This window comes from Mustela erminea, chromosome 14, assembly GCF_009829155.1.
Source record: "Mustela erminea isolate mMusErm1 chromosome 14, mMusErm1.Pri, whole genome shotgun sequence".
NCBI classification, from domain to species: Eukaryota; Metazoa; Chordata; class Mammalia; order Carnivora; family Mustelidae; genus Mustela; species Mustela erminea.
Genome location: NC_045627.1, coordinates 66,863,682 through 66,878,508, shown reverse-complemented (window position 1 = coordinate 66,878,508; position 14,827 = coordinate 66,863,682). Strand labels below are relative to the sequence as shown.

Here is a 14,827-nt window from a genome sequence, read left to right as displayed (position 1 = left end):
CAATATATTACCAAATGGTCCTAGAAGATCCCTACAAATTTGTACCCTGACCATCAGCTTATGAAAGCAGCTGTTTCCCAGAGTCCTCATTGACATCAGATACCATCAACCCTTTAGTTTCCAACAATATGGTAAGTTTAAAGAGGCACCTGATTCTTAAGATTGTATTTAATTATAGGTGAGAATTAGAATCTTTGCAGGATTTGGGGCCACTTGTTTTTCTGTGAAAGGACACCCATTGATGTCCTTTGCCAATTTTCCCATAGGATGATTCACCTCTTTCATTGATTTATATGATCTCTGCAAATTAAGGAACGTAGGTCTTTGTCTGGCAAATGCCTTTTTTTAAGTTTGATATTTTTACTCTGTTTACTGGTATTTTGCCCACAGTCGAGGCCTGTTTTAAAGCTCTTCTCCTTCAGAGCGGCTGACTTCTGTGCTCTGTTCACCAAGGCCTCGACTAGCCTCTGGTCATGAATACATCCACCTACATTCTATTGTAGAATTGTTATGCTTGTAATTTTTACACAGAAGTCTTTGAGCCGTTTGGAATGGATTTGGGTATAAAGAATGGGAAAGGAATCCAGGTGAAGATTTTCTCAGATGGGCTGTTCCCACGCCATTTGTCAGACTCACAACCCCCCACCCCCACCCACCGCCTTCATTCTCATCTTCTTTCCAGTCCTTGAAGGGCCACCGGGCTCCATGGAGACCCCAGAGCAAAGGTCCACGTTGATTTCCCCCACGTCTGCCAGAGACAGACCCAAAGGTCATCATGAGGATCCTGCAGAGGCCTCATGATCAGAGTGGAAGACCAGGTGGGCTCCCGACACTCTGTTAGACACCAGGGAACTATAGCCCTCCCATCCTGAGCCACAAGAGGGACACACTTCTGGTGTCTTCCTTTTGTTTTTTTTGTTTTTTTGTTTTTTAAGATTTTATTTATTTATTTGACAGACAAGAGATCACAAGTAGTTAGAGAGGCAGGCAGAGAGAGAGGGGGAAGCAGGCTCCCCACTAAGCAGAGAGCCCGATGCGGGGCTCGATCCCAGGACTCTGGGATCATGACCAGAGCCAAAGGCAGAGGCTTTAACCCACTGAGCCACCCAGGCGCCCCCGGTGTCTTCCTTTTGAAGGAAAAAGAGAGAGAGGGGCGCCTGGGTGGCTCAGTGGGTTAAGCCGCTGCTTCGGCTCAGGTCATGATCTCAGGGTCCTGGGATCGAGTCCCGCATCGGGCTCGCTGCTCGGCAGGGAGCCTGCTTCCCTCTCTCTCTCTCTGCCTGCCTCTCCATCTACTTGTGATTTCTCTCTGTCAAATAAATAAATAAAATCTTTAAAAAAAAAAAAAAGAAAAAGAAAAAGAGAGAGAGTAAGAACCCTCAGGGGAGAGTGTGCTCACTACAAAAAGAAGAAACAGAGCCATACCTGTATTTCAGAAGACACACACTTATATACAAACACTATGCATACGTACCACACACACGCATGCATGTACACACATGCCACCCATAAGTACGTATACAGCCAGACACACGCATGTATGTGCTCGCACACACACACACTCACAACTCACACTCCAGATAGGCTGAGTTTTCTCCAGTAGCACCTAGACCCAGCGAACCCTTCAGTCACAGGAACTCCAAGAACAGCAAAGCCAAGGTTTCTCAAACAGTATTCAGGTTCCTGTTAAACAGGAAAAAAAATCTGGAAGACCCCCAAGATATATTTGCAAGACCCTAAGGAAAAGAAAATAAACCAAAGACTTGTTCTATACAGATCTTCCGATTACGAGTTAACCCATGTTGCCACCTGCTAAGAAGATTTAAGACACCATTTCAAATGAAAACGTGCACTGAAAAAATTTCCCTAGAATGAAAAGACCCAGAAAAACAGAGACACAGACCCCTGGGTGTGGAAGGGGTTTAATGAAGTAAGGCTGCTTTAAGGTATTATCACGCAGCAGATCTACAATTTAATACCCTCCCACCCACAGGAGGAAAATCAGTCTCTCTCAGGTTCTGTGCACGGGTCGCTGCCTCTCCTGGTCCAGCAGGCCCCAGGCTCCTGGCAACAAAATATGATCCTCCTCCCCTTTTACCTGTTCCATAAGCCCTTTGCGTTTTTCCAAGAGAGAGTTGATGATTTATTGGGAAATTTCTAAAATCGTTACTATAAAAGTAGATATTTAGAAAATAAAGAATGTTGGGTGATGCCTGGGTGGCTCCTTGGGTTAAACATCTGCCTTCGGCTCGGGTCATGATCCCAGGGTGCTGGGATCGAGTCCTGAATTGGGCTCCCGGCTCAGCGGGGAGCCTGCTTCTCCCTCTGCCTGCCACTCCCCCTGCTCTCTCTCTCTCTCTGACAAATAAATAAATAAAATCTTTTGGAAGGAAGGAAGGGAGGAAGGAAGGAAATTCAGACTTTTTAAAATGTAAAACTACACCCAAACTCTGGGAGATAATATCTCTTTAAGTTGTGGTGGGCGGACCAGGCGGCTCTGTCTCGCCTCTCACGTTGGACCTGTGAACAGCATAAACTGGGAGAGACCTTGTTCCAGTTTCCTGCCATGTTCTCCCAGAAAGATTGTTTGCTTTTTCTGGCGAATCCCTAGGTTATCGGCCTTGGCGGCTCTTACGTTCAGCCGCCCAGCAGGTGAGTAGGTCCTGGAAGTCACAGAAAGGGGATCCCAGCTCCCTTCCTGGCTCTGTCCCCACTAGGCTGTGTGACCTCCGACAGATGTCCACCCTCTCTGGAACCCACACCCACCTGAAGAATGGCGGTGGTGGTTCTCAGCTACGTTAGGAGCCTGAATCAGGCTAGAAGAGTTTCTCACTCAGAATCACACTTGCATACCCAGGATGGCCTCCCACCTCCTCCAGCATCCTCCTCATTGTCCCTCACACGGTAATCCTGTCTCCTACGACCCACACTAACACTCTCATGATGTAAAATACAGTTAATAAGTAAGACCCCGGTTTCTGTCTGTCGCTATCTCATTATAGGTACAGACCGCACAGTTATGAAATTCGCACATATGTAGGATGGTCTGCCTTCAAATACCCTCAACGCCACGCTCGATGCTACAGAAAACAACATTGCAGGCCACGTCACTGCCCTCACTGGGAGAGCCACACCCCACCCCTGAGGAGGATTAATAATAACAGGCTGAGGCAACCTTTCAGGGGCCAAAGGGGAAGAGAGGCTCCCCCAGAGCTGCGGTCACCAGTGGGTGCTGGGGGACAGTGCTGCATTTGAGCTGCCTCTTGAGGATCAGAGGGGAGGAGCAAGGGTGTTCCAACTGGAAGAGGGTGTCAGCAAAGGTGTGGAGACAGGAGGGCATGCCTGGGTACATTTAGGAGGGCCTTGAATGCCAAGCTAGGAAGCTGCGGGAGCCCCTGGTCCCACCCAGGCAGACGAGAGATGTGTGGGAGGCCATGCTTCAGAGAGGCCCGGGCTGACCTGGGGACAGTGGAATAAAACAGAGAGGAAGGTTGCAGACCCCCACTGACCCCTCCAGCCCCTTCTCACGACACTCCCTGTCTGATACCACATTCCAGCAACCCCAGACTCCTGGCCCACCTCAGGGGGCTTCTCACCTCCTTGCGTCGCGCTGCCCTCTGCCAGGAAGGCCTTCCCCTTCCACAGCCCCTCACCCAGCAAAGGCCAAAACACCATTTAGACTCTTCTCCAGGGTCTTTTCCTCCAGGCAGCCTTCAGGCAGGGGGAGGTGCCCACTGGGCCCTCCCAGCATGAAAGTCAACACAAAAATCTCCCTGAGCTCAGCTGAGTCAAATCGTGTTTTTGACCAAGACCAGAAAATATCATTGGTCCCCTCAGCATCGTTGCCTTACCACACCCAAAATTTGCCTATCCCCCCACAAGAAGGGCCACCAGCTGTCGGGCCTCAGTATCCAAACCCTGAAGGGAGGGAGGATTGGGCTGGAGAGGGTAGAGTGACAGGGCAGGGCACATTTGCCTAGAGGTGCTTTGGGCTGGCAGGTCGCAGAGCAGTGACTCTTTCCTCCAGAGAACAGAGGAGTGGCCCAGGGGGACAGTCGTGGCTGAGCAGGGGAGCCTTTGCAGAGAGATCCTGCCTTTGCCCTACGTCTGTGGCTGAGCCCCAGGAGTCTGGGCTGAGGGCTGACCGTCACCCCTTCCTTGCCCCCTCAGCCCCTTGGAAGACAAGCCCCCAGGCTTGTCCCCAGAAGGATCTGGATTTGCCTGGGAAGGCGGCCGAAGCCTCAGTGCTCTCCCGGGCCCACGGCTGCCCACCCCCGCGAGGCCGAGGCTATGGAAAAGTTCCGCATGTTCTTCCAGCACTTCCAGTCCAGCTCAGAGTCCGTGATGAATGGCGTCTGCTTGCTGCTGGCCGCGGTCACGGTCAAGATGTATTCCTCCTTCGACTTCAACTGCCCCTGCCTGGCGCGCTACAATGCCCTCTACGGCCTGGGCCTGCTGCTCACACCCCCGCTCGCCCTCTTCCTCTGCGGCCTCCTTGCCAACCGGCAGTCCGTGGTGATGGTTGAGGAGTGGCGCCGGCCTGCGGGGCAGCGGAGGAAGGATCCGGGCATCGTCAGGTGCGGTCCCACACTACCTGGGTGGGCACTGTCAGGGCCTCCCCCCTCAGACACTGCCAGGTGACTCCCCAGGCCCGGTGATCCTCATGGGTATCGGGAGGGCTTCCCCCCCATGGACACTATCACCTGTGTCCCCTCCTTTCCCCAGCTGGGGTGACATCAGCTCACAGAGACCCCCTTAGTCACTTCCCATGTCGAAAACAGACATTTCCTTTCCTGTCATCCGTCACCCTTCCGTGGCCAGGACTGGCGACCCAGGGATGATACAGGATTCCCAGGTTTTGCCCAGGTCACATGTGTTGGCTGGCCAGGTATTTTAACTCAGCACATACATGAAGGACCATCCCGTGACACGCACAGCTGCTCGCACACGTCGTCGGAGGCGTGACTGGCTTCAAGGCTGCATTCCCTCTCCTGCAAGCTTCCCCAGGGTCTAGGACCTCACCTGCTGTACCACAGGGTCCTCAGAGCCTCTCACTTGCTTGGGGCACCGTATCGAAACCAGCTGTTGGGGGCGCCTGGGTGGCTCAGGCACTAAGCTCAGATCACGGTTCCACGGTCCTGGGATCGAACCCCCGCTCCGTGCCAACCTCTATACCCAGTACCATGTGTGCGCAGCCTCTCAATTCTTACTCGACTCTGGGTCTGCTCCAGGAGTAGACCCATTTTTAAGGATGAGACCCCTGAGGCAGAGAGGTTAAGTGACCTGACTGAGCTCCTATAACGAGGAAGAGGCACGGCCCAGATTCAAACACAGGTGCACTCCCTCAGTGCTCCCAAGCTGACGCCACTCCCCTCAGTGTTTCAGACAAAAGGTCAAAGTGCTCTAGATCTGTGGGTAGAGGCCAGAGGGGCTTGGTGGATTTCAGCCTGCTGATGATCGCCCCCTTTCCCCTCTGTTTGGCATGGACAATCGCGGTGTTCTCAAGCGTATGTAACGTAAGTCCATAACACGTCCTCAGGTCCACCTTCCAACCACAATGCCCCTGGAAAACACCAGGGCCACCCTGATCTCGGATGGATTTGTAGCTCCCCGCAGGGGAGGCCATGCACCCGTATACACACCCCCAGCAGACACCATTGTACGTTTTGTATGCAGTTCAAGTCAGAAACAGGGGCTCAGCTGCCTCTGCTTCCTAACTCACTGGGGGTCCCGTGCTCCCCGTGATTCAGCCTCGCAGGGAGGGTCACATGCACTGGCTGTGTCCTTTGCCTTTTCCTCTGGGGCCCAGGGAGTGCAGCTCCATGGGGCTCCTGTCCTGGGATCAGCACCCAACCTCCAGAAGAGCAGAGGGCAGGAGAGGCCCCTGGGGACGGTGCTGGGGGTGGGGTACTTTGGACCTGGAGGGAAGGGTCTGAGGCACTGATCCTGGAAGGGTTATTGGGTGGGGCTGGCTCCCCCCAGAAGCAGCTCTGGGGAGAAGGTGATAATAAGTGGCTCACCGGGGTCAGTCCTTCTGAGGACCCTCTGAGAACATGGGTAGAACACACCTCAGAACTGTCCCACTGAGAGTCTAGGAAGCTGGGGTCCCTGTGGACGGAAGGTTGATTGGGGTTGTTAACTGTCCTGGCTTCCAGCGTCCCCCTCTGAGAGCAGAGACTCCCCCAAAACCCTCGGGCAGAACCGCTCAGGTAGTTGAGGTCAGAGGCCCACAGTCCTGCCACACGAATGGAACTCGTCACCCAAGATCTAATGTGCCTCTGGCATGGGAAAGGCACCAGGAGAGCCTGAGAGGAAGAGGCATATCCGCTCCCCAGTGTTCCAGTCCTGGGCTGCCAGTCCGGACTTTCCTGACCTCCCGGAGCCCCAGCCCTCCAGCCTCCCAGCCTCTGCTGCTGGGACCTCTGCAGTGGGACCCACCACACCAGGCATCTCCTAGCCCTCCTGGGAAGTCCATCCTTGCATCCCTCCTGTGGCCTTCCTGCTGCAGCTGAATCCCAGCTGCCCCTCTTAACCCCCTGCCTTCTGCTACCCCTAGGTATATGTGCTCCTCTGTGCTGCAGAGGGCACTGGCCGCCCCCCTCGTCTGGATCCTCCTGGCCCTCCTTGATGGGAAGTGCTTCGTGTGTGCCTTCAGCAGCTCCGTGGACCCCGAAAAGTTTCTGGACTTTGCCAACATGACCCCCAGCCAGGTGCAGCTCTTCCTGGCCAAGGTGCCCTGCAAGGAGGATGAGCTGGTCAGGGACAGCCCCGCTAGAAAAGCAGTGTCCCGCTACCTACGGTGCCTGTCCCAGGTAATTCGGGTGGTTCTCCCCAGCCCTGGAAAATCTCCTGCACTGGTTCTGAGCGGCGTGGGCGAGGAGGTACAGAGGGTTTCCTGGGGCCCCTCCCCACTGCTGGAAACACAAGGAAGGAGCAGGTGGTCCCTGGAAGGCTAGGAGTGGGACCCACATACAGGACACTAAGGGGGCCTTAGGAAGTGGACACTTCGCCTTCAACACTAAGTGCCTCCACAGCAGAGACCAGAGACTCTCCAGGAGTCAGTGCATTCTATCCCCAGGAAGCTAGATGACAAAAGCCCTGGAGATACATTCCTCTGCCCTGCCCCCAACCCATACGCACATTCTCAGCACCTCCCAGAAATCATACTCACTCCTATTACTATTTATTGAGGATTTATGTGTCAGACACTGGGTAAGCATTTCATATGCATTACTTCATTTATTCTCAGAACAACCTTATGAGGGGGTGCAATCATCATCATCCCATTTTACAGATAAGGAAATGGAGGTCCTGAGAGTTTAGTTCACAGGCCCAAGTTGCACAGCTCCTAAGAGGCAGGGCGGGGAGCTGAACTGTCATCACTCCCAGCCCTCTGAACCACCTCCCTGAAATGCAGGTCCTACCCAGGCCTCTGGATCCCCACACTGGCACCCCCACTCCATCAGCCTGGGGGCAGACTCCAGCCCCACCCCTGGCCCAGACTCCAGATTCCTCCCAGAGCCCCAGTCGGGGCTGGGTACCCCCCCCCCCAAAGTATTTATATGCAGAGCAAGCTGGGGCTACAGGGACTAAAAACACAACCCAGCCCTCTGTGGGAGCCAGGACAAACTTGTGGCAAATGCAGGCCCATGCGTGATGGAGAGAGGGCCAGCATTCAGGACACATTTGATTTTGGGTCCAACTCTGCCTTGGCCACATCACTCCCCTCTGGGTCTCAGCCTCTCCTACAAAATCAAGGGAGGTTTGGTCTCCTCCACGTGGATGGGCCCTGTAGGATTAAACTCTCTGGGTTCTCGCTCGTTCGCTGGAAAGAGTGTAGAATCTTCAGTCACACCAGGGTTGGAGTCCTGACTCAGATGGAGGTTAACTGGCACCTTCATGTGTAAAACCCCCACACGACTATTTTTAATTAGTAGGGGAAAGGAAGGGTCCTGAGAGAGGCCAATGAGAGAGCTTCATGAACCACATCCACTAATGATAAGGGTTCAAATATGTCTTTGTGGCTTAGAGGAGTGATTTCTCTGCCCCAGGAGCACACAGTTGCTTGGTCTTAAGCATGGCCTTGGAGAGACTAAAGCTTTGGATGGGTAGAGAGGAGGGTTAGGGGGTGCCGGGCATGTGTGGGTTCCAGACTCAGGGAATCCTTCAAGTCTTTCATCATGCTTGGCTTGGCACACTGTTCCCTGTTTATGTCCTATATAACTGTTACTCATGTCAGCATCTGCCTCACTGTTCCCTGAGCCCTCAAGTTCAGGTTGGGTGTCCCGTCTCTGTATTCCCATAATCCCTTATATGACCCTCAACAGGGCATTCAACCAGTCTATCACCAATTTCATTGGTTCCTCCACTGAAGTGTGAGTTCCAGGAGTCCCTAGTGCCTCTCCCAAAATATAGGACGCGCGACTTCATAGATGGGCTACATAAGCACGTGTGAGGATAGATGAAGAACCGGATAAAAAAAATGAAAGGATGATAGATGGATGCACGGGCGGGTGGACGGACGGATGACGCGTGGGCGGAGTGTAAGGGAGGCAAAACTTTGCTTCCACCCAGCTTGGGTTTTCAGCTGAGACTCTAACAAAAAGATTAACAGGAGAAAAACAGTTTCTTTCTTTTTTTTTTTTTTTTTAAAGATTTTATTTATTTTATTTGACAGAGAGAGATCACAAGTAGGCAGAGAGGCAGGCAGAGAGAGAGGAAGGGAAGCAGGCTCCCTGCTGAGCAGAGAGCCCGATGCGGGACTCGATCCCAGGACCCTGAGACCATGACCTGAGCTGAAGGCAGAGGCTTTAACCCACTGAGCCACCCAGGCACGCCAGAAAAACAGTTTCTTAATGTGCACAGTACACATCACATGGGAGAAACTTGAAACAGAAAGAATAACTCAAAGTGGTCGCTTAGAACTGCAGCTTATCTGCCATCTTCGAAAAGAGCACTATCGGGGCTCCCGGGTGGCTCAGTGCGTTAAGCCTCTGCTTCAGCTCTTGCCATGGTCTCAGGGTCCTGGGATCGAGCCCCACATCGGGCTCTCTGCTCAGCAGGGAGCCTGCTTCCCCCCCCCCCCCCCCGCCTGCCTCTCTGCCTCCTTGTGCGCTCTCTCTGTGTCAAATAAATAAATGAAATCTTTAAAACAACAAACAAACAAGAGCAATACCTTTGGAGAGCAATGACAGGACAAAGCAGAGCAGTGTTCGTCTCCGAGGACACTGAAGGAGTAAGGTGTATCGTGAGATTCCTCTGGTGCTGTCCCTGGGCTGCTAAGAGTGGTCTCCCAGTACAAGGAGCGTGTACTTCCTGCCTTAGGTACAGAAGAGGAGGGTAAGGAGAGCTGTTCCTATGGCTGTTGCTTCTTCTCTTCCATTCAAGACAATTTTTAAGTCAAAGAGGCATACTTTGGGGGGACGTATTCTGGTTTCTTCAGGAGGGAGGTTGGGAGGACGAGGGGTGGGTGGGTGGGTGGACAGATAAATGGAGGAAAGGATGAGAGTATGGGAACAGGGATGGATGGGTTGGAGGACGTATGATGGACAGACAGAAGGTCCGCTGCGAGGATGGCTGGAGGGGATGCTGAGACGTCGTTTCAGGTGAGAAGGTAGACGGCGGGATGGGTGGATGGAGAAATATTGGACAGATGGACAATATTGCTGGACAGATGGATGGTGCAAGGAAGACTGAATGCAAGCGAAGATGGGAGGAGGTGGATGGTAGGATGGATGACTAAGTGGGAACATGGATAGATTTGGGAGAGATGGGAGGGATAAGGGAGAGACTGTGGGACACTCTTGCCACATACCGCATAGCACCTGACCTGGAACACATCTAACCTGGTGCCCCCACCCCCCCACCCCCCAGGCCATCGGCTGGAGTCTCACCCTGCTACTGATCATCGTGGCCTTCCTGGCCCGCTGCCTGAGACCTTGCTTCGACCAGACAGTCTTCCTGCAGCGCAGATACTGGAGTAACTACGTGGACCTGGAGCAGAAGCTCTTCGACGAGACGTGCTGTGAGCATGCGCGGGACTTCGCCCACCGCTGCGTGCTGCACTTCTTCGCCAGCATGCAGAGTGAGATGCGGGCGCGCGGGCTGAGCCGGGACGCCGCGGGCAGGGGCCGCGAGCCACCTGAGATGCCCAGCGGCCTGGACGGCGACGGAAGCAGGAAGGCCCACCTGCGGGCGGTTTCCAGCCGGGAGCAGGTGGATCGCCTCCTGAGCACGTGGTACTCCAGCAAACCGCCGCTCGACCTCGTGGCATCCCCGGGGCTCTGGGCGCGTGGCCTCAACCATCGCGTTCCCACAGTGGCCCCAGGCACCAGGCTGTCTCAGCATACTGATGTGTAGGGACCCCAGCAGTGTCCCCATGTGAAATCCCCGCGCTGGCAACGGCCTGGGGGTTTCCAGGTTGTGGAGATGCTGAGGCAGGACAACCTAACCCTTGCTGGCATGCTTCCTCAAAATAGCCCAGTCTCTGGCCCACTTTCAGGGTGTGGCCTCCCGTGTGCTCTAAAGCAGTGCTTGGCAAACTTTAGGCTGCTCACTGTTCTCCCGAACTCTTGCTAAATGCAGTTTCTGATTTGGTGCGTCTAGGATTGGGTCCAAGACTGCCCTTCTGTCAGGTTCCCAGGGGATACTGAACTTGTGAACTAGCAAGAGTCAGAGTAGATCTGCCTGTGGATTCTGGATCCTAGATGTACAGATTCCAAATTTGAAATAATAATATAATAACATCTAACAGGTGTCAGTGGTGCTTACTACATGTTCTAAGGTCTTTCCCTATATAACTCATTTGAGCCTCATGATAATTCAATGAAGTAGGATGATTATTAGCCCCATTTTAGAAGAGAAAACTGAGGCCAAAAGTGGTTAAGTTGCCTGGGGTCACCCAGGAGTAGGAGCTGGAATTTGATCCCAGGAGGCCTGTCTGCTACATAATTCTAAGCTGCTATACTCCTGGGCCCTCTAGAGAGTTTGTGTATTGGTTTTCACCCCTCTGGTTAGGCTTCCTGTAGCTTCCACCAAGTTTCTCTATAAGCAAGCACTAGCAAGCTCCAGGTGTGTGGAATTTGGGCCGGCTCTGAAAATCCGGACGGAGTGGACCCAGACACCCCCACACTTAACAAGCACCCCGGGTGATTTGATAAGTTCCTTTTGTTGTTGTTGTTGTTTTTAGATTGAATTTATTTGTTTCAGAGAAAGAGAGAGAGAGAACAGGTGGAGAGGCAGAGGGAGAGGAAGAGACAATCTTCAAGCAGACTGTGCTAACCACAGAGCCCAACACAGGGCTTGATCCCAGGACCCTGAGATCATGACCTGAACTGAAACCAAGAGCCCAACACTTAACTAACTGCACCACCCAGGCGCCCCTGATAAGTTCCCGGGTTTAAGAACCTCTGCGCCAAGAGTGAGTGTGGGTTCTGGCTAGGAAGCAAAGCCCTTAAAACACCAGGGTGAAGTCTTGCTGGAAGAACGGCCTGTCTCTCTCTGGCAGCCCAAACAGGAAAGGTTGGGAAGATCTAGCCTCTGAGCTCCTCTGGACCTCTGCCCCTCCCTGATGACTCATTCACCACACACACACACACACACACACACACACACACACGCACGCACGCACGCGCGCGCTGCTGGTGCCTCCATTAGACAGATGGTGACCACAGACAGACAAACCTGAGTCACCCCTTACTTTTCTGGTGCTCAGGGCCTGGAGGGCAATACGGGGGCCCCTGGATGCTCCCACTGGAGACCAGCCCCCTCTGTGTCCAGCAAGCTCTGCTCTTCTGAACTCTTGCCAAGAGACCTGTATGATCAGACAATCCTCACTGCCCAGACTCCCCCCACCTACCCTGCTGTGGTCAGGCCATGCAAATGTTTGAAATGCAGCACGATTCAACAAAAGTGCTAGCAGGGATTGAGTGGGGAAGAAGGACAGAAGTCTTAGAGATGGCCCAGTCAGCCCAGGGGAACTCTCAGCTCAGGGGAAGCAGGCTCAGGGTCCCCACTTTGGGCTGCAAGAAAGCAGCATTTGGCCCAGAAAACAGCCACCAATTACAGTCCATACCGCTGCCTCCTTGTACTGTGCACTTATAAAGCACCTAGTGTCCAACAAGCATCGTGCCAGGGAATAGGGAGGTGAGACTACACAGCTGATACACCCTCCCTTGAAGGAGCTCACTGTCTGATACAGGGACAGAGATGGGTACAGAAACAAAGAGAATCCAGAGCAAAAGATGAGATGATAGAGGCAAGCCCCGAGCCGCAGAGATTTAGCATAGAGAAGAATGGCTCCAAGCTGGGGGATCAGGGAAGGCTTCACTTGAATGGGTCTGGAAGGAGGGGGGATGGTTTCGTCTATGGAGAGAGAGATGGGGGTGGGGCCGCGGGGCACCTGCAGGGAGGAAGCAGCAAGAACAAAGGCAAAGGAGTGGGGGGAGGGCAGGGTATGTGTCATTTATTCATTCAGCAAGTACTGATGGAAGGCCTGGAGGGGCAGAGAGTAGTGGCGGGCTGGGCAAGGCAGAAAAGAACTAGGAGCTGCCTGGACAGCGGCAGCTCTGCATGAGAAGGGGAAGATGGTGGGAGCCTTGGGGGATTAGGTCAGGACTCTGGCTTGATCCTGCCGGCGGGAGAGGCAAGCACTTGTGAGCAGGGTCCGGAGGAAGGAGGTGGCAGTGATGTTTGAAGCTGCGGAAATGGGCAGGGCCAGAAAGAGAGAGAAGCTTGAGTGAGAAGAGGAAGGACCAAGACCTTTAGAGCTTTGGAGGACCAAGAGGGGGCAGTAAATGAGAGAAAGAGGAAAAATCATAGAGGAAGAGTCCGGAAAAAGGCCAGGGACGGGTGAATTTCAGGATGGGAGAAGGATAAGCTATAAACCCAAAGCTTCAGAGAGACCCAGGAGTGGGAAGACTGAGGGAAAAATAATTGGTTTTGGTAACTGTCCAGGGCAGGGGGACGACTCACCCAGGGAGGTGTCCTGGTGAAGCAGATGGCTGCGTTTCTGTAGGATTCCTTTTAAGTCCTGGGCATGTGCCTCCCAACACACACACCCAGGGTTATAAAGAACAAGTGAGAGGTTTGGACCCTGCTCTGTTTTAGGATACTGACATGGCAGGGATCCTCAGCACCCCTGTTAAGGGAAAGACACCAGGACCCTAAAGTACGATGAGAATAGAGGAGTCATGTCCACGCTAACACACTTCTACTTCCAGGGTCTCATAGAAGGTAAAGGAGTTCTCTCCCAGCTCGACCCAGCTCTTTGGGGCCAAAGAAAATGATCTCCCCTTCTCTCTGCTTCATGTGCTCTGCAGGGGAAGGGCGGGGAGAGCTGTAGGATGAGCATCCCTGAAGAGCTAGAGAAGAGCCATGAGAGATGGTCTGGGGTGGCAGAACAGAGGTGACATTGGTTGTTACCATGGTAATGAGCTTTGACTGGGCACCAGCCCCTCCTGCCCGCCCCTCCCACCCAGGCCCCCTTCGTGTGAAGGAGGGACCTGCTCTTCGGCCCTCCCCACTCTGCTCACAGAACCTAACCTTGACGGCAAGCCAGTGTGGCAGGACTGTTCCCTCCTTGTATCTGAATTCCTGCCTCCTCTCAAACTTCTCTTGATCTAAGGCTCACTTTTCCCCCTTATTCGCTTATTCATGTATTTATTCATTCAGCACTTATTAACTGAATGTCTGCTGAACCAGCCACACCGGGCCAAGCACTAGGAACCCAGCAGTGAACAAAAGAGGTGTGGGCCCTTGACATTTATGATCCAAGAGGAGCCCCAGATGTCAAATAAACACACCCCTCCAAAATAAGGAATTGAAATTGTTATCAGATCAGTGCTGGGAAGGGAAAGTACACCCAGGGGGCTTTGAAAGCCCGTGTCAGAAGAACTGTCCAAGCTAAGGGTTCAGGAACTTCTCTGCAGACGGACCATCAGGCTGTCTTAAGGGTACAAGAAGGCACAGAGCACATGCAAGGTTCTGAGGCGGGGACGGGTATATCCCATTTGAGGAAGTACAGACAGACAACTGAGCTAGACAGCAGATACTGGAAGCAGAGTGGCCCCAGGGATCGGCTCTCACCTAGGCCTACAGAGCCTGGTAAGGACTTTTTTACTTCAACCATTGAAGGGAGTTAAGAATGTGGTATAGAATCAGATGTCCACTCTTTGATTTTATTTTAAGATTTTATTTATTTAGTTGAGAGAGACAGAGAGCATGAGAGGAGAGAGGTCAGCGGGAGAAGCAGACTCCCTGCCGAGCAGGGTGCCCGATGCGGGACTCGATCCTGGAACTCCAGGATCATGACCTGAGCTGAAGCCAGTCGCCCAACCAACTGAGCCACCCAGGCGCCCCAGATGTCCACTCTTAAAAGATCACATCATCTACAGCCTGGGAATAGCTTGGTAAGGGCCAGTGTGCCCTGAAGAAGGAGGCAAGAGCTCATGGAACCTGTATTAGGGTGGAGATAGGCAGAAATAGCAGGTGAGAAGTATCTAGAACTCTGGATGTTCTTGTTTGTCAGTGTCCTGCTTAAAATGCAATGTACAGAGTAGACCACCGTTAGGTCAGACCATGATGTAAAAACAAAATGCAGTCAGGGGCGCCTGGGTGGCTCAGTGGGTTAAGCTTCTGCCTTCAGCTCAGGTCATGATCTCAGGGTCCTGGGATCGAGCCCCGAGTCGGGCTCTCCGTGAGGCAGGGAGCCTGCTTCCTCCTCTCTCTCTGCCTGCCTTTCTGCCTACTTGTGATCTCTCTCTCTGTCAAATAAATAAACAAAATCTTAAAAAACAAAAACAAAATGCAATCAACATCACACCAGATG

The 14,827-nt window shown here is 53.1% G+C and overlaps 1 protein-coding gene across 1 annotated transcript; it reads left to right on the top strand.

The window, feature by feature from the left end:
• Positions 1-766: 766 nt before the first annotated feature.
• Positions 767-10,720, top strand: CALHM3 (calcium homeostasis modulator 3). Its single transcript, XM_032313424.1, has 4 exons — positions 767-818; positions 4,171-4,577; positions 6,557-6,812; positions 9,874-10,720. Exons 1-4 carry the CDS (start codon positions 798-800, stop codon positions 10,357-10,359), a joined length of 1,170 nt encoding a protein of 389 aa, XP_032169315.1. The 5' UTR covers positions 767-797; the 3' UTR covers positions 10,360-10,720.
• The last annotated feature ends 4,107 nt before the right edge of the window (positions 10,721-14,827 follow it).

Coding starts and splice junctions, on each gene's coding strand:
- CALHM3 (XM_032313424.1), top strand. CDS start 798: ATGATCAGAGTGGAAGACCAG. Junction 4,578..6,556: donor AAGGATCCGGGCATCGTCAG/GTGCGGTCCCAC, acceptor TGCTACCCCTAG/GTATATGTGCTCCTCTGTGC. Junction 6,813..9,873: donor ACCTACGGTGCCTGTCCCAG/GTAATTCGGGTG, acceptor CCCACCCCCCAG/GCCATCGGCTGGAGTCTCAC.